General features: G+C 42.9%; 1 protein-coding gene across 1 annotated transcript; it reads right to left on the bottom strand.

The window, feature by feature from the left end:
• Positions 1-1,842: 1,842 nt before the first annotated feature.
• On the bottom strand, positions 1,843-6,138 carry LOC124514337 (uncharacterized). Its single transcript, XM_047082346.1, is given in 5 exon segments — positions 1,843-2,708; positions 2,710-3,051; positions 3,117-5,465; positions 5,652-5,697; positions 6,129-6,138. Coding segments are annotated over 5 exon segments (3,537 nt in total). The 3' UTR covers positions 1,843-1,918.
• Positions 6,139-18,839: the final 12,701 nt, after the last annotated feature.

The following is an 18,839-nucleotide window of genomic DNA, read 5'->3' as shown; positions in this document are numbered from 1 at the left end:
GACGCTTAACTGACTGAGCCACCCAGGCGCCCCAGTTTGTTACTAATTTAGAAAAGTGTTTTCACTTTTCCAAGTTTCAAATTATTTTTTGAATTTCAGGATTTGAGGTAAGGGGTTAAGAAATTGTTCTTATGCTAACAAGTATAATGATAACTTGATCAAGAAAAAATATAATAAAGATCTATGGTTACGGAAAATTTTTGAAGTGTTAAAATATTTTTCTTTTAAGGAAACATGAAGTGATCAATGAACTGTTTTCATGAATAAAAGTAATTAAGATAGAATTCTGAACAGAACCACATTTATGTAGAAGAGTAGAGTTTCACACAAATGGAACAATTATTCCCCTGGTTAACTATCTTAGAAAGATGTCAATTTCAGTAGAGTTCAAATGGTCACCTTTTAAATTGTTTGAAAAACATCTTTCTCTTTCTGGTGGAGATCTTATCTCTGGTTGGTAACTGTGTGTACTCTGAGACATGTAAATGTTGAGGATAATTAGGGGTTTCCCAGTAGCAGTCAAGTTTGCAGAGGAAAGTGCCTCCTGACAGAAGGAAGCAGGCCTGGACCCAGGAGGAAACCTGAAGAGAGAGCCTGGATTCGGGTCTGTGCCTATGAGCTATAGGGGTAGCTACTTTGTAGCAAGCAAACATTGCTCTTTGTGTGGTACTTCATTAACAGCCCTTTGCTCTTGTAGAGTTTATAATCTTTTAAGATGCAGGAATAATTAAAAATATGCAAAAGACTAATCTGGTTGATCACCAAAGAAAGAGCAATACAGCAGCCCAAGCCTAGTCAAGAAAAATATTCTTTTAATCAGATTTTACCGAACATCCTGTTCACAGCACAGAATAACACAGTCTTCACATTTCAGTTCCTTCTTATAAAATCACACCCATTATATAATGGGGTAAAGTGAGAGTAGAGGAAATATTAGGCAATTCAGGACAAATTAACTTATTAATGCAACCTTCACCTTTTTCCTAAGATATACATATATATATCTTATATATATATAAAAAAATATTTGTAGGCCTCAGTTTCTTCATCTGCAAAATGGGGATAAATAGTAATTGTACCTCTTTCATAGGACTGTTTGCGGGTATTAGAAATAATGTGTGCAAATACTTAAAACAATATCTAGAATATATTAAACACTCACTAAATGTCAACATTTACTATCAAAATAGTGCCATAGCACTCACAGATTATTCATGACTTAGATCATTTGATCATTGGATCAACTACCAGAAATCACTGTGAGATTTTTATAATTTCACAGAAGAAGTGTTATGCCCAGAATTCGTGATCCCCAAAGACCACCAGGGAGCTGAGTGCGATGCAAAAGCAAAGAGCCTTTATTTGAGCTAGCTCGAGCTCAATCCCCTACCTGCACCGACGCAGCGGTGAGATACCGGGGAGAGAGAGCGAGTTTCAAAAGCACAAAGGTTTTATAGGGGTCTAGGGGTAGTTGGTGAGGTAATGGCTGTGGCCTCAGCTGATTGGCTGGGGAAGGGTCGGAGTCCTGTTACGCAGGTCGCTGGGCGTGTTTTGATCAGGAAGTTTGAAAGGGTGAGCGGGAGGTTACTCAAGGGGAGGAGGCGTGGTCTAGGCGAAGGACACAGAACAAGATGGAGTTGGCCGGCGTAGGCCCGCCCTTTCATTCCCCCCTTGTCATGTAGCTTAGGGACCCAATCATGGGACCGGCTGCATTTATAGTGACAAGGGGAACAGAGTTTGGAGGTTTCGCAAAGTTCTGGGAAGCAAATGTCCCTGGGGTGGCTCTGGGAGGTCTGATTAAGTATTGTCCCGAAGCTGGTGTCTATGATCTGCCAGGTGATGTTTTGGGGGGCGTGGGGACTCCCGGCAGCATGAGCAATGACAAGCAGAGTTAACAGAGTTACCAATATTAGGTGGGTCAAATGCGCTGTAGCTTGAGCTTGAGCGGGTTGTGTTCGTCCCGACTGATGGCCCATCGCGTGAAGAAGTCCTTCCGGATCGAGGAGGGATCTGCTGGCCGAACGTGGGTGTGATGGACCCAGGTCGCGATGTCGTCTACTTTGAGAGCGGTGGGGGTTGTCAACACCACGATGTAGGGTCCCTTCCAGCACGGCTCGAGGGTCTCTCGGTGGTGCCTCTTGACGTAGACCCAGTCTCCCGGCCTGTAGTGATGAGGTGTCGGGGTCGGGCCAGCCTCGTAGATGGCACGGAGGCGCGGCCAAATGTCCTCGTGCGCCCTCTGGAGCCCTCTCAAGGAAAGAAAAAGTTCTTGATCTTTAAACTCAGCAATAAGTTCAGCTCGAAGGCTGGGAATAACAGGGGGTGGCCTACCAAATATGATCTCGTAGGGAGTAAAACCCAGAGTGTAAGGAGTGTTTCTAACCCGGTAAAGGGCGTATGGTAGGAGAGTCACCCAGTCCCCGCCAGTCTCCATGGTTAATTTGGTAAGGGTCTCTTTTAGGGTTCTATTCCTTCTTTCTACCTGTCCTGAGCTCTGGGGCGTATAAGCACAATGTAATTTGCAGTTTGCCCCCACCGCCTTGGCTACTGCCTGTGTTACCTGCGAGATAAAAGCTGGTCCATTGTCTGATCCTACCATGGCAGGAAAACCATACCTGGGTAAGATGTCTTCTAGTAGCTTCTTAGCCACCGTCTGAGCCGTTTCATGCTCGGTTGGGTATGCCTCCACCCAGCCAGAGAAGGTGTCTAAATACTAAAAGATATTTAGAACCATACTTTCCTGGTTTGACTTCAGTGAAGTCGACTTCCCATTGGGCTCCCGGTCTGGTGCCTCTGAGCCTGGTTCCTTTTTTATTTGATGTGGCTCTCACGTTGGTGAGTTGGCAGGTCTTGCAGGCAGATACAACTTGCTCTATTTTGGTGTCCTGTTGGTGAATCTTGATTCCGGCATGTCGGATTAAGTCTTTTAATTTTCGGGCCCCCATGTGAGTAGACCGATGCATGTGCTCTAATATAGAGACTCCGAGCTGGTCTGGCAGCACGACCATCCCTTTATCTCCTGGGCCATGGGGAGTTTCTTGATCCGCTGTAACTCCTCCTGGGAGTACTTGGGCTGGGCTGGTAAAACTGGGTCTCCTGGGTCTGGTAGTTGTATGGTCATGGTGGGGACTGGAGTAAGGGCTACTGCCTTGGCTGTCTGGTCAGCCTTTCGATTACCTCTAGCTACTGGGTTATCAGCTTTTTGGTGCCCTTGGCAGTGGATGATGGCTAGCTTGGCAGGAAGCCATAAGGCCGTAAGCAGGTTAAGTATCTCCTGCTTATTTTTTATAGTCCGTCCTTCTGCCGTCAGTAACCCCCTCTCCTGATAAATTGCCCCATGAATATGAGCTGTGGCAAATGCATAACGGCTGTCTGTATAGATGTTAAGCCGTTTTCCAGCTCCCAGCATCAGCGCCTTGGTGAGGGCTATGAGCTCTGCTCGCTGGGCTGACATTCCGGAGGGTAGAGCCTCCGCCCATACGGTGTCCGTTTCAGTGACCACCACTGCACCCGCATACCTGTGTCCATCTCGCACAAAGCTGCTGCCATCAGTGAACCAAGTAGCCTCGGCATCGGGGAGGGGCCGGTCAGTCAGGTCCGTCCGGAATCCATGTACTTGTTCCAGGATTCCTGCACAGTCATGTAGTGAAGCACCTAGGTCAGGGTTGGGCAGCAGGGTTGCAGGATTGAGGGCTGCACTGGGGTGGAACCGCACTCGTGGAGGGTTGAGTAGGAGGGTCTGGTAATGAGTCATAGGTGTATTGCTCATCCATCTATCCGGAGGCTGTTTCAGGACCCCTTCAATGGCGTGTGGGGTCATGATCCAGATCTCCTGTCCTAGGGTCAGTTTGTCAGCATCCTTGACTAGGAGTGCTGTCGCTGCAATAATTCTTAGGCATGGCGGCCAGCCAGCAGCCACTGGGTCTAGTTTCTTAGACAGGTAAGCCACTGGGCGGTTCCAGGGGCCTAAGGCTTGAGTTAGGACCCCTTTTGCTATTCCCTTATGTTCGTCTACAAAGAGGTGGAAGGGCTTCATCATGTCTGGTAGGCCCAGGGCTGGGGCACTTAGGAGGGCCTTTTTTAACTGATTAAAGGCAGTTTCTTCTTTTTCAGCCCATTTAAATGTTTTCCCCTCTTTGGTAGCTTCATATAGGGGCCTGGCGATCTCAGCAAAACCTGGAACCCAGAGGCAGCAGTAGCCGGCTGATCCTAGGAATTCCCTCACTTCTCTTTGGGAGGTGGGAGTAGGGATCTTTAGGACAGTTTCTTTTCTGGCATCTGATAACCGCCACTGTCCGCCCTCCAGGATATATCCCAGGTAACTTACCCTCTCCCTGCATATCTGAGCCTTCTTCATGGATGCCCGGTACCCTAAGGCCCCCAGGGTAGCCAGCAGGTCCTGGGTCCCTCGCTCACAGTCTTTGGCCGTGTCGGCAGCAATCAGGATGTCATCTACGTACTGTAGAAGGGTGAGGCCAGGGTGCTCCCTTCTCTACTCACCCAGGTCCTCGTGTAGTGCCTCGTCGAAGATGGTGGGTGAATTTTTGAATCCTTGAGGTAGCCGTGTCCAGGTGAGTTGCCCACTGTAGCCCTCCTCCGGATCATGCCACTCGAAGGCGAACAAGGGTTGGCTTTGGGGTGCCAGCGGCAGACTGAAGAAGGCATCCTTTAAATCTAGTACAGTATACCAGACCCTGGAGGGCGCCAAGGAGCTCAAGAGAGTATATGGGTTGGGAACAGTTGGGTGTATGTCCGCGACCCTCTTATTTACTTCCCGGAGGTCTTGTACCAGTCGGTAGTCATTTGTGTGAGGCTTTTTGACCGGCAGTAAGGAGGTGTTCCAGGCAGACTGGCAAGGAACTAGTACCCCTAGGCTTCGTAGTCTCCGGATGTGTGGCTGGATCCCCTTCCGGGCCTCCTGAGACATGGGGTATTGTTTGATCCTTACCGGACTCTCTCCTGGCTTGAGCTCTACCAGGACTGGGGTGCTGTGAGCGGCTAGTCCCATCCCCCCCCCCCCCCCCGTCTCTGCCCAAACCGAGGGGAATTCTTGTAGCCATCTGTCTATATTATTCTCTCTCGGGAGCGCCTCCTGGTGGAGGAGGTAGTCATTCTCCAGTTTCATGGTCAGCACCTGGATGGGGTGGCCCTTGCCATCAGTGACCTGAGGCCCCCCTTGTCTGAAAGTTATCTGAGCTCCAATCTTGGTCAGTAAGTCCCGTCCTAACAGCGGGTAGGGGCATTCTGGTATTACCATAAAGGAGTGGGATACCCGGCCGGTTCCCAAATCTACTGTTCTTCGGGTAGTCCATGAATACTGGCTCATACCAGTTGCCCCTTGTACCCAGGACTTCTTCCTGGCTAGCTTTCCTTGTGGGGTGCGGAGGACCGAATGTTGTGCTCCGGTGTCGACAAGGAAGTCAACAGGGGTCCCCTCCACTTTAAGAGTTACCCTGGGTTCGGGGAGAGGGTCCGAACCCCGACTCCCCTAATCACTTAGTTCATCTAGCTCTAGGACTTTTACTCAATCAGTCTTGCTTCCCTTCCCGCCGGCCTTTTTTGGACAATCTCGGGCCCAATGCCCTATCTCCTTGCAGTATGCGCACTGATCCTTCTGCAGCCTCTGCTTCCCCCCTTGGTGGTTCCTTTACCTTTTCTTGCGTCGTCTGCCAGCTGCCGGAGACGGCGGTCTTGTTCCTCGGGGAAGTCAGCAGTGGTAGCTAGTAGTATTCTGGCCAGGTCTCGAGTCTGCTTACTGCTGGCAGCCGCCATGGCGCGAGCCTGCTTGTCCTCAGGAGGCTCCCGGTTATTATATACCTTTTCGGCTACCACCAGTAAGTCCTGCAGACTTTTTTCTCCTAGTCTATCTATTTTCTGTAATTTTCTCCTAATGTCTATGGCTGATTGATTTACAAAGGCCATGATAACAGCTGCCTTGCTTTCCGGAGCCCCTGGATCCATGGGGGTATAGGTACGGAATGCCTCCATGATCCGTTCTAAAAAGGCAGCCAGAGATTCATCTTTTCCCTGTTGTACATTTCCTACCTTGGCCAAATTGGTTGGCTTCCTAGCAGCCATTCGGAGACCCCCCATTAGAGTCTGGCGGTAGACCTGGAGCCTCTCCTTACCTTCTGCCATGTTGAAGGCATCTATCTGAGCCTGGTTGGTGGTGGGATTCCCATCTGCGCCCGGAACTAGTTTTCGGGCCCCATTGAGGATTCTTTCTCTTTCTTCAGTCGTGAACAGGACCTGCAAAAGCGGCTGGCAATCGTCCCACGTGGGCTGATGGATAAAAAGAACAGAGTCTAATAAATCAATAAGCCCTGCCGGTTTCTCGGAAAACTTAGGATTCTGAGCTTTCCAATTGTAGAGGTCACTAGTGGCAAAAGGCCAATAGTGATGGGGCTGATTCCCCTCCGCGTCTGGGGGTCCGGTGGCTCGCAGGGTCAGAATAGTGGAGTCATCGGCAGAGGCTCCCTCTGAGCCCTTTGTCTGGTAAAGGGCGGGCTTCCCACTGGAGCGTTTCCGCCTCCCGCTCTCGGAACAGCGTCTGCCTCCTGCGGAGGGGGAGGATGGTGTTCTTCCGGCATCCTAGAGGGGTTATACAGGGGAGGAAAAATTAATTCTTCTTCAGTACCCCCCATGTAAGACAGGGTAGAGGGGTGCTGAAGGCTGGGTAAGACTTTTCTTCTTCTTTGTCCCCTGCAAAGCAAGAATGGGTTTTGGCTCTGGAGGGAGCGGGGCTAGGAAGGACTTAAGCCAAGAGGGTGGGTCTTCTACAAGGTCCTGCCAAGTGATGATGTAAGGGAGCTGATCGAGATGGCCTGTCTTAGGCCGAGAGATGATACTCCTGACTCGGTGGATGGTAGGGAGGTCGAAGGTCCCCTCTGGTGGCCATCTGACATTGAAAGTTGGCCACTCGCTAGAACAAAAAAACTGCCACCGACCCTTTCGGACTTCCACACTGAGGTTGTTAGCTCTTCCCCTCACATCCTTAAAGTGATCAATCATACTACTTAGAGGAGTAGTCTGAGTCTGTCCCATAACGTCCGTCCAGTAAGTCCACAGAACAAAACAGAGAAACACAAAAACAGACAAACAGAGGGCCCCTAGAAAGTCTTCCAACTCCATGGAAGCAAAACTGAAAGCTAGCTTAGACCTTTAAGGGGATTCCACGTCCCTCCAAAACCGATGAGGGGATTCCACGTCCCTCCAAAACCGAAAGCTAGACGACAGCCTCACGCCGACCAGCGGGAGCGACCCGCCTCGTCTCAGACCTTTGAGGGGATTCCACGTCCCTCCAAAACAGATGAGGGGATTCCACGTCCCTCCAGAAGGGAGAATCGGAACGTCTTCCGAAACTCCCGGCCCGTGGTCCTCTAGTGCGTCCACTTAGACTGCGTCGGGCACTACCAGAATTCCAGAAATGAGCTCACACAGAAAAGACAGAACAAACAGACAGACACTAACCATGGCCAGTCAGGCTCTCCGGGTCGGGGGTCCCTCGGGGGTCTTGGGGATCCCGGGCCGAGCCCCCAAATGTTATGCCCAGAATTCGTGATCCCCAAAGACCACCAGGGAGCCGAGTCCGATGCAAAAGCAAAAGAGCCTTTATTCGAGCTAGCTCGAGCTCAATCCCCTACCTGCACCGACGCAGCGGTGAGAGATACCGGGGAGAGAGAGCGAGTTTCAAAAGCACAAAGGTTTTATAGGGGTCTAGGGGCAGTTGGTGAGGTAATGGCTATGGCCTCAGCTGATTGGCTGGGGAAGGGTCGGAGTCCTGTTACGCAGGTCGCTGGGCGTGTTTTGATCAGGAAGTTTGAAAGGGTGAGCGGGAGGTTACTCAAGGGGAGGAGGCGTGGTCTAGGTGAAGGACACAGAACAAGATGGAGTCGGCTGGCGTAGGCCCGCCCTTTCAGAAGGAGCTTAGATCTAGGTGGGGAAAGAATATAAACACACACACACACACACACACACACACACACACACACACACATGCACACACAATTTGAAGACCAGAAAAAACCCAGGAAATAAACATTTTTAAAAGGCATATTTCATAATAGCCAATAAAAATATGAGAACACTACATGAATTTAACAAATACATGTAAGATTTTTATGCAGAAAATTATAAAATTTTATTGAAAGACTCTAAAGACAGAAATAAATGCTCCTGAATTGGAAAACTTTTAAGATGTCAATTCTCCTCCAAATTGTTCTATGAATTGCTCGCTTCGGCAGCACATATACAAATTGTTCTATGAAGAAATAAAACATAAAATCCTAAAAGGTTTTCCACGGAATTTGATGTTACAGGCTCATGTCTCCTCAGAATTCATGTAGTGAAGTCTTAACCCCCAGTACCTCAGATTGTGACTGTATGTGAAGACAGGGCTTTTAAAGGGTAATTAAGTAAAAATTGATGTTATTAGGGTAAAGTTGAAAGTAAGCATACCCCGGGGTGCCTGGGTGGCTCCGTCTGTTAGGCATTTGACTTTTGATTTGGCTCAGGTCATGATCTCACGGTTCGTGAGATCGAACCCGCGTCAGGCTCTGTGCTGGGATTCTCCCTCTCTCTCTCAAAATAAATACATAAACTTAAAAGTTAAAAAAAAGAAGAAGAAAAGAAGCATACCCCATAATCCAGTATTTCAACTCTTTGTTGTATATACCTTGAATGCATTTTAATGGACACACAGAAACATGTAGAAGAATGTTCAGAGAAGCACTTTTTTGTAATAATAAATAATTGAAAAAAGCCCAAATATCCACCTCCAGGAAAATGATTACATGATTTAACCACAGTGGATTCTATTTACTAGTGACAATAAATGAATTAAAGCACTACAAGTAAACATGATTCTTCTTACAACCACAAAAATTAGATTAAAAAATTAGGTTGCAAAAAAAAAATGTAATGAGATGCCCCTGATATCAAATTAAAATGAAAACGATTGCTAATGGTAACACACATGTGAGGTTAAAAAAAAAATTTTTTTAAAGAAATCAGAATTATCAAGATGAAATTTGGAACAGTATTTCTGAGTATGGCTTGGCGGATAGGTAACACAGAAATCCCAACGCTTTGAGTAATAATAAATAAATAAAATTAAGCTTTTTGTACTAGATTTAGATCTTTTATATATCTTAAATTTATACTTTCTATATATCTTAAATACTTTATAATACAGTAAATAAAACAGCAATTTCACTGTAATTTCTGTTACATCCAAATTATTAAGAAAACAAGTCACTTTATTAGCAATAATTATCTCCTTCTCTAGCTATAATATATCATTTCCCATAATTACTTTTATTTTTTTCTCAGAGGGACAACTTCCATAAAAATATAGACACTTACAATTCAAACGGTAAAGGTTGACTATGTTGTAGAAAAATTTGACTGAAAGACTGTTTGTCTCTCTTTACACTGAATGACAAGAAAATGCAACAGATAAATCTCTCACATGAAAGACCACAAAAAAACTTTTCCTTAGTAAGGATGACCACAGCTTGTCATCCAAACAGGAACTCTTTTGACAGTGAAATGGAGACGTATTCAATTAAAGTAAATGGAGAAATAATAAACCTGGACCATGAAGTATAAAGAGGGACTGTCCTGGACAATCTATCCTCAGTTGTTGACTTCACTGACCAATGCTCTTTGTTTCCTTCGCCAATTATTACACTGAGGTTTCTTTATTAACACCACAAAGGTACATGCATAAATGAAGTAGTTTGTGTCCTTGCCAGAGTTTCCTCCCTATTAAAGCTGATTCCCAGATTTCCACTTCTGACAAATTGTTAAGCAGTCTGGAGAAAAGTTTCTGGTATATCACATCAAAAAAGCACTTGATGGAAGTATTTTATAGGTGTCGTTGCGCTAGAGCAAAATAAGGTCTAGAAACTGCAGCCCAGAAATGATAAGGAAGAGGGAAATCAGCAAGGTCAGGTACCTATGGAGTAGCAGTGTCTTGAAAGTATTTGATTCTGGTGGCCAAGAGTTTGGGCATTAATGCTTCAATTGGGCCACAAAGACCATTCCCGGGAGCTGAGTAAATGGGAAGGTGGTCCAGAATCATGTTTTCAAGCAGGGGCCTAGAAACTGATATCCTTCCGGGATGATTAGGTGAGGAGGGTGAAATACCCTGTAAAGGGAGACAGTGAAAATACTTGCCTTCTCAGCATTGACTGTGAGTGAAAAGGTAAAAAGAAAATAAATCTCCCCAGAGAATTCTCAACACAGGCCCACAGTCGCCGTACCTTTGGTCACGAAACACACTTCTTTGTGAAGTGACAACTTGACAAAGCCTGACAACTTGAAATAAAATTTAAACTCGATTTAAAATTTAGTTGAAAGTAATCCTATGTTGGTAATGTCTGACAGATACCTGACAGAGCATAAGTGGATCTTCTTTTAGGGGAGATCACATTAAATTCAGTCTTAAAAAAAAAATAGGGGCACCTGGATGGCTCAGTCGGTTGAGTGACAGATTTTGGCTCAGGTCATGATCTCACGGTTTGTGAGTTCTAGCCCCGCGTCGGGCTCTGTGCTGTCAGCTCAGAGCCTGGAGCCTGCTTCCGATTCTGTGTCTCCCTCTCTCGCTGCCCCTCCCCCTCTTGTCTCTCTCTGTCTCAGAAATAAATAAACATAAAAAAATTAAAATATATATATATAAATAATACATATACATATATATATTATATTTTCAGTCACATGAGTTCACAGTCAGAAACCAAAAACGTGTGAAGCAAAATGCAACAGACACAACCGGTAGAATTAGAACCAGTAAGATTTTTTTAATTTTTTTAAATGTTTATTTATTTTTGAGAGAGAGAGAGAGAGCAACAGGGGAGGAGCAGAGAGAGGGAGACACAGAATCTGAAGCAGGCTCCAGGCTCCAAGCTGTCAGCACAGAACCCGACACAGGGCTCAAACTCACAGACTGAGATCATGACCTGAGCCGAAGTCGGAAGCTTAACCGACTGAGTCCCCCGAGATTTAAAAAAAAAAATACAAAATTAAATGATTCTTTAAAAAAAAAAAAGCCCAGTGTGGAGCCCAATGCAGGGCTTGAACTCACAACTCTGAGATCAAGACCTGAGCTGAGACCAAAAGTGGGACACTTAACTGCCTGAACCACTTAGGCATCCTAGACCCAGTAAGATTTACATATAAAAATTAACAAATAGATATTTTAAAAACAGGCTTAATATACTTAAAGAACCAATAAGAGTATCAAAGTTAGACCAGAAAGATGTGGAAAAGAAAACAAAACTTTTAGAAGTGAAAAATATAATAATTGAAATGAGAACTCAATACATTGGCTGAATAGAAGATTAAGACAGAACTAAAGATATTTAGAGATTTTAGAAGAAATTTAGAAGATTTAGAAGAAATTTCATAGATTGCATCACAGAAGATGAGTTCATTTTTAGTCATCTTTTTGCTATTGATTTTGAACGTTTGTAATAACTCATGGATCAAAAGAGAGTTTATTATGGAAAATAGAAAATATATAAAACTGCATGTAAAAAATAAAAGATAATGAAACTTGGGATGTCCAGCTAAAGCAGTGTTTGAAGGAATTTTATACCATAAATGGTAATATTAGAAAATAAAAAGACAGGGGCCCCTGGGTGGCTCAGTTGGCTAAGCGACTGACTACAGCTTAGGTCATGATCTTGTAGTTGGTGAGTTCAAGCCCTGGATCAGGCTGTGTGTTGACAGCTCAGAGCGTGGAGCCTGCTTTGGATTCTGTGTCTTCCTCTCTCTCTGCCCTCCAAACCCCCCCACAATTCCTGCTCTGTCTCTCTCAAAAATAAACATTAAAAGAAAATTAAAAAAAAAAAAAAAGAAAAGAAAAAGAGGGAAGGCTTAACATTCCCTAAGCCAAGCATTGTACTTAAGAAATTAGAATTACTAGAAGAGAATAAGTCCTGAGAAAGTAGAATCAAAGAGATTCTAAAGCAAGAGAGCAACAGATTAAATAAACAACGAGGATACAATAGACAGATTCAACAAACCACATCCAGTAATATATAACAAAATGAATATGTGATATCTGTATTATATTTATCCCAGCTATTCAGAGTTTAAAATGTTAGAAAACCAATTAATAGGGGCATCTGGGTGGCTCAGTTGATTAAGCATCCGATCTTGTCTCAGCTCATGATCTCGCAATTTGTGAGTTTGAGTCCCAGGTTAGGCTCTGGACGGATAGCTCAGAGCCTGGAGCCTGCTTCGAATTCTGTGTCTCCTCTCTCTGCCCTTCTCCCATTTGCATTCTGTCTCTCTGTCTCTCAAAAACAAATAAACATTAAAGAAAATCTTCCTTTAAAAAAAAAAAAGAAAACCAGTTAATATAACTGGACACATTATGTTCTTTATAAAAGAAGTAAAAATGGTATGAAAATCTCAAGAGACATAGGAAGTACATTCAATAAAATTCAGCACCCGTTCATAATAATTCTTCTTTGTAAACTAGGAAACAAAGGAAATTTCCTTCATCTGATATACATTATATCTTTAAACTTTAAGAGAAAATATCATTTTAATATGACACCTATAATTCCTTCATTTTATAGCAAGGGCCAGCTTATACTATAAAAATATAACCCACTGTAGGGGCGCCTGGGTGGCTCAGTCAGTTAAGCGGCCAACTTCGGCTCAGGTCATGATCTCGCGGTCGGTGAGTTCGAGCCCCACGTGGGGCTCTGTGCTGACAGCTCAGAGCCTGGAGCCTGTTTCAGATTCTGTGTCTCCCTCTCTCTGACCCTCCCCCATTCATGCTCTGTCTCTCTCTGTCTCAAAAGTAAATAAATGTTAAAAAAATTTTTTTTTAAAAATATATAACCCGCTGCTAGGAAATGTGTATGTGTCTTCTGTACAGGTGTTAGTTTTATTGAGTTGCATTTTTTAATTACCATAAGTAATTTCCCCACCCTACAGTTAGGTATTTATAGGTAGCCGAGAGGAATATATGGCTTGTAGTACCCCAAAGTTCTGTTTATAAAAGTGAGTTGGTGGTGATTTGGGTTAAAAGGTACTAGTTTATAGCTGTGTCTCAATTTCAGTGACAGTGTTTTCAGAGTCCCAAATCAAAACTCATTGCCTGGGAAGCATAAGAAAACTTCAGAAGAAAATGGAACAGTATATTTGAAATCTGGACTCTTCTGTGGCTTAGTCCGTTCAGGCTGCTATAACAAAAATGCCTGAAACTGGGTAGCTTATAAACAGCAAACTTCTTTCTCACAGTTCTGGAGTCTGGGACAAATGCCCAAGATCAAACAGCACTAGGTGTTTCCATGTCTGGGGAGAGTGCTTCCTCACTGACAGCTATCTTCTCACAGTGTCCTCCCATAACAGAAGGTTCAAGAGAAGCTTCCTGCACAGCTCTATGAGGGGCACAAATCCCATTCATGAAGTGGAGCCCCTCGAAGATCCCACCTCCTAATACCATCAATTTGGGGGTTATATTTTAACATATGAATGGGGGGCACAAATATTCAGAGGACTGCATTCTACAAATTTTGAAATGTGTAATTATTGGAATTGGACAATAATACAGAGTTTTGCATCTGATTAGTGGAATGAACTTAGAAAGTACATAACGCACTATGGCAAATCCTTCTTGAGTTATTAGAATGACATGATTTAAAGCATGGGGAGTCCTTTAAAAAATCCTTTAAAAACAACTGTGTTACTTATTTTTGTTTTTGTTTTTTCTGGAATTTTTACTCCTAGATTATAACAAACAAACAAGAGCTCTCTAGAGGCAGACAGAACGGGGTTCCGACTCGAATTCTTCTTACTAGCTATTTGCCCTTGAGAAGGTACGTAAACTGTCTGGTCTTCATTTTTTCACCTGTAAAGTGGAGATAATAACATCTATATCATAGCGTACGGATAAAAGAAATACGGCATTTCCTGTGCTTAGCATAGCATTTGGCTCAAGGTAAGCTCAACAAATGGTTGTAATTCTTATCTTTGTATTTCCATGTCCATTTCCCTTTTGAAGTAACTCATCCTTTAAAATCCTACTTAAACATCCCTGGTTTTATATTTTGCTGCCCATTAGGGAATGAAGGTAAGTAGTCTACATCCAAGACTAAGACTGAATATTAAAGGTGGAACAGCGCCCCCCTGAGGTCAAAGTGAATTTGGCAGTCGTTGTCCCCCAGTCTCTCCAAGATCACTGCATTTGCTGGGATGGAAGTTTCAGTTCAGCTGCCACTTGGTCTTGGAACTAACTCCAGCTACATAATTGGCAGAACCTAGTGCAGAATGAAAATGTGGGACCTCTTGTTTAAAGTTAACCAGAATTTCAAGACAGCAATAGTAGAACAGTAAACCAAGCATGGGACCCTTTGAGCTATGGAGGCTCTGTGTGATTGCACATGTTGCCTGTCCGTGAAGCTGGCTCTGCCTAGAAACAGCTCTCTCTAGTTTTACTCTTGGAAAAACAGGATTTAGTTCTTAATATGAAACCATTGAGTCTCTTATGGATGACCTTGAGTTTCAATTCAGAATTCCCTGAGAGGATGTAAGATAGCTCTGTTTCCTTTCCTAAGGTGATTTTGGTGTGTAAATCAGTCTATTTGCACTCTCCGTTTAGCCATTGTAGGTTCACACATCTTAATAAGAATAAAACTCTCCATAAATGTAATTACTTAAAAAACATTTTCTTACATTTATTTGTTTATTTTTGAGAGACAGAGAGAGACAGAGCACAAGTGGGAGATGGGCAGAGAGAAGGAGACACAGAATCCGAAGCAGGCTCCAGGCTCCAAGCTGTCAGCACAGAGCCTGACGCGGGGCTCAAACTCATGAACCGTGAGATCATGACCTGAGCTGAAGTTGGACACTTAACCGACTGAGCCACCCAGACACCCTTAATGTAACTACTTTTGAAGACGATCCTAAATGAAAAATACCAAATTTGTTATAATGGTTATCTCTGAGGAAGGAGGGAAGTGATGAGAATTTTGGAGAATGTGAGGGAAGAGCTTCAACTCTATATTTCATTGCCAGATATAAAGACATTTGCATTTCAATATAGGTGGGTAATAAGTGCATATATACTAATATATTAAACTCTGTAAGCTTCTGTGTTTGCCATATTTTACAATAAAACTATTTCCAAAGAACCCAAACCAAAGAAATTATAATCTTTAAATTTAATTTTGGGGAGTAAAGACAACAATTTAAATTCCAGTTATGTCACTCAGTATGGTTGCTTAACCTTGAATGTGTTAACACCTTGTGCTTCCTTTCCCTTCTGATGAATCAAGAAGGTTGAATGTATAAGCCTCAATGCAATTTTTGAGCTATTAATTTTTATTTCTGTGAAACAAAAATATATTTAGAATATAATTTGAAATGACTTATGCTTTAGGAAATGAATTCTATTTTATGTTCAATGAGTATAATTGATTGAGTATTAACTGATGGGACAACATGATAAAAAAGTATCTTAATGTCAAACTGACTTAATGTCAAGATCTCTCAGATCTTGGAAGGAAATAGATATATTTCCTTCTCTGATCTTCACTTTTCAAAGTAGCTTTAGCAATCTTGTGCAGTCATTTGGTCAAAATATTGTCTAGTAATTTAACACAGAACTGAAAACTCAAATGCCAGTAGGTGAGACATATAAATAACAGGACGGGTGTCTGAGTGGCTCAGTAGGTTGAGCATCTGACTCTTGATTTCAGTTCAGGTTATGATCTTGCAGTTTGTGGGATAGAGCCCTGCGTCACGCTCTGCACTGACAGCACAAAGACTGCTTGGGATTCTCTCTCTCCCCCTCTCTCCGCCCCTCCCCCATTCACAAGCACTCTTTCTCTCTAGATAGATGCTGCATAGATAGATAGATAGATAGATAGATAGATAGATAGATAGATAAAAGATGTCAGGTGTGGCACAAGGGAGTGGTGGGGACCATGGCAAATTGGAGAAGGTGTGTCCTGTCTAACTAGGCAGTCATCAGTCAGCTCCAGTTTATTATTACTGTGTGTCAGTGTGACCAATATTGATAAAACTTTCCATTCATCAGGAGAAAATGGAAACCTGGACTTTTATGAGATGAATTCTGTTTTTTATAGCTAATCCAAATCTTTTTAAAAAAAGTGAATTGTTGGGGTGCCTGGGTGGCTCAGTCGGTTAAGCGTCCGACGTCGGCTCAGGTCATGATCTCACAGTCTGTGAGTTCAAGCCCCACGTCGGGGTCTGTGCTGACAGCTCAGAGCCTGGAGTCTGTTTCAGATTCTGTGTCTCCCTCTCTCTCTGCCCCTCCCCTGCTCATGCTCTGTTTCCCTCTGTCTCAAAAATAAATAAAAACATCAAAAAATAATAATAAAATAAAAAAATAAAAAAGTGAATTGTATATCAGGTAAAAAATATCAAAGGACTTGATTTAATACATGGTTCTAATGCTTCACTGGCCTAAGACTTCAGAACTGAAGTGTGTTTATTGGTCTCTATGCTCAGTTTTGAGGTTTTTTTGTAATACTACTCTTGAGCAAGTGGAATTGGGGCTGTTATCTATTGGCTCCCACGTTATCGCCCACCTTTACATTTTTTGGTGATTTCAGTTCCTGGTTCACTCTCATGCTGTCCATACACTTAAATCTTAACTCTTAGTAATTTCCATATTGTGCATGTATGGTGCTTTCACAGCAGGGCTGATCATATGCTTAATGTCTTTCTCTCAGTGATCTTACATCCACCCTACCTCTGCCTCCACACTCCCCAAGTCAAACTGTAGACCTTATCAAGATTGTTGTCTGCAACCATGGGGCGCCTGGGTGGCGCAGTCGGTTAAGCGTCCGACTTCAGCCAGGTCATGATCTCGCGGTCTGTGAGTTCGAGCCCCGCGTCAGGCTCTGGGCTGATGGCTCAGAGCCTGGAGCCTGTTTCCGATTCTGTGTCTCCCTCTCTCTCTGCCCCTCCCCTGTTCATGCTCTGTCTCTCTCTGTCCCCAAAAAAATAAATAAACATTGAAAAAAAAATTATAAAAAAAAAAAAAAAGATTGTTGTCTGCAACCAAACCTTAATCTACTCTGATCATCACCTCTCTTCTTTCCAGCTTATTCTCTTTACCTGACTACTGGTTCCAACGATCTTTTGGCTCTTCAAGTCACCTCTAACGTACAAGGTTTGTTCATACAAATAAGTTATATACTCAGAACTGAAGTAGACTTCCCCCCCAGATCAATTGCTTCACTTCTCTAATCAATTGATCATTCTACCTTTCCACTATACCTTATACTTCATTCTCTTCTTTTCTTTCTTTGTGGCTTAAAGTTCCAGGGTGAATATTTATAGTCGCTTGCATCTGTCAAGTCCCTTGCCCATTGCTCACTTCCTCTTACCTGCAGGCAAAACCACAGTGCTGGCAATCCAGTATTTCTCCACTATTTCACATCTGCATCTCAGCTGGAGGTGCCTAAGGGAAAACATTCAACCATGTTGACAGAGGTCATCTTAAAATGCTGACCAGGAACCTCAAATATGTCCTTAATGCTACCAAATCATTGTCCTATCTTCCCGTAGTTGTCACAGGCAGTATGTGATAAGATACAATGAAAGGTTATGAGGAAAATGGATAACCTTCTGAGGGCATGGCTAGGGAATTAGCATTCATGCTGGAAACCCACTAGTCTAATATTTATTCAGGAAGAGGTTCAAGATTGGTTAAATGACTAAAGACTAAGCAAGGTGAAAATGCTGTTGAAAGTCTTAGCGCAGCTCTTGAACATGCAATGGTTCAATGCTTATTGGACTCTATAACCATCAAAGCAGTGATGAGGAAACAAGCAAGCACTGGGATGTTCTATGGCTGCCCTGAAGAGCATCAGTGTGTGTGTGTGTGTGCACCTCCGCATGTGCATGTGGGCTTTGGGGTGGGGTGGTGCTCAACAACCTGTGTTAATTTTTAATGTTAATGAAACTGACCTTTTTTGGAAAAAGTTCTCTGAGACAACATCCACCAATTCAAACCTGGAAAAATTTGAACTTGGTTTTCATCTGTGAATGAACAAATCACACTTCAATTTGGTTAGAACTGCATCAAGGAAATACAGGTGAAACCTCTTTCAACATTTTACAATTATGAACAAACAGATTTAGAAATAACCCTTGAAACCTAACTTGCTTTATATTTTTAAAAGGAAAGATTTTATAATTAAATAACTACAATAATGACAGAAACATTCACTTTTGAGTTATGTTTAGTTACAAGTCTTTTTATGACACTAGACTAAGAATGTTGAGGAAAGAAATTATATCTTTTGTGTTTGTATTCCTAGCATCTAGCAATTTCTGTTAAAGTGAGCACTTAGAAAAACGTATGTAGGTTAAATGAATCATTGATAATCAATGATAACACAGGTATCATTAGATTCTAAGACAACAACAAAAAATTCCCAAGAATGTACATATTTTATAGACTATGGCTAGAAAATTTTAAAACTTTCTCCTTGAAAAGTGTTCAAGTACAAGGGTGGGTGGAAAAATTGTTTTGAAGTTCTTTCTCAGTTAACTAAAATTCTTCTCTTCTCTGAGCATTGCGGTTAATTAAAAATTGTATTGTATTTTGAATTAACTTTTGGAAGTCTGATAGTGGAAACCTGTGTTTATTGTGCTCAGTGCAGTTCCAAAATTAACATTAAAGATTAAAGGAATAAAAATCAAAGAGCTCAATGTCCTTTCAGATACTGAGAACTGTTTATGCCAAGCCTGTGCCTACTCTTTTTATTCACATGGATTCATTTCTGAATTAGCCTCCTTCATCATTTATTATCTTACTATTTCACAGGCTGGTGACATATACG

This window comes from Lynx rufus, unplaced genomic scaffold, assembly GCF_022079265.1.
Source record: "Lynx rufus isolate CCGP_SWC_20201006 ecotype Redwood Valley unplaced genomic scaffold, mLynRuf1.p SCAF_2, whole genome shotgun sequence".
In the NCBI taxonomy this organism is placed as follows: Eukaryota; Metazoa; Chordata; class Mammalia; order Carnivora; family Felidae; genus Lynx; species Lynx rufus.
The sequence above is the reverse complement of the archived record's forward strand: the minus strand, read 5'-3'. Positions and strand labels throughout refer to the sequence as shown.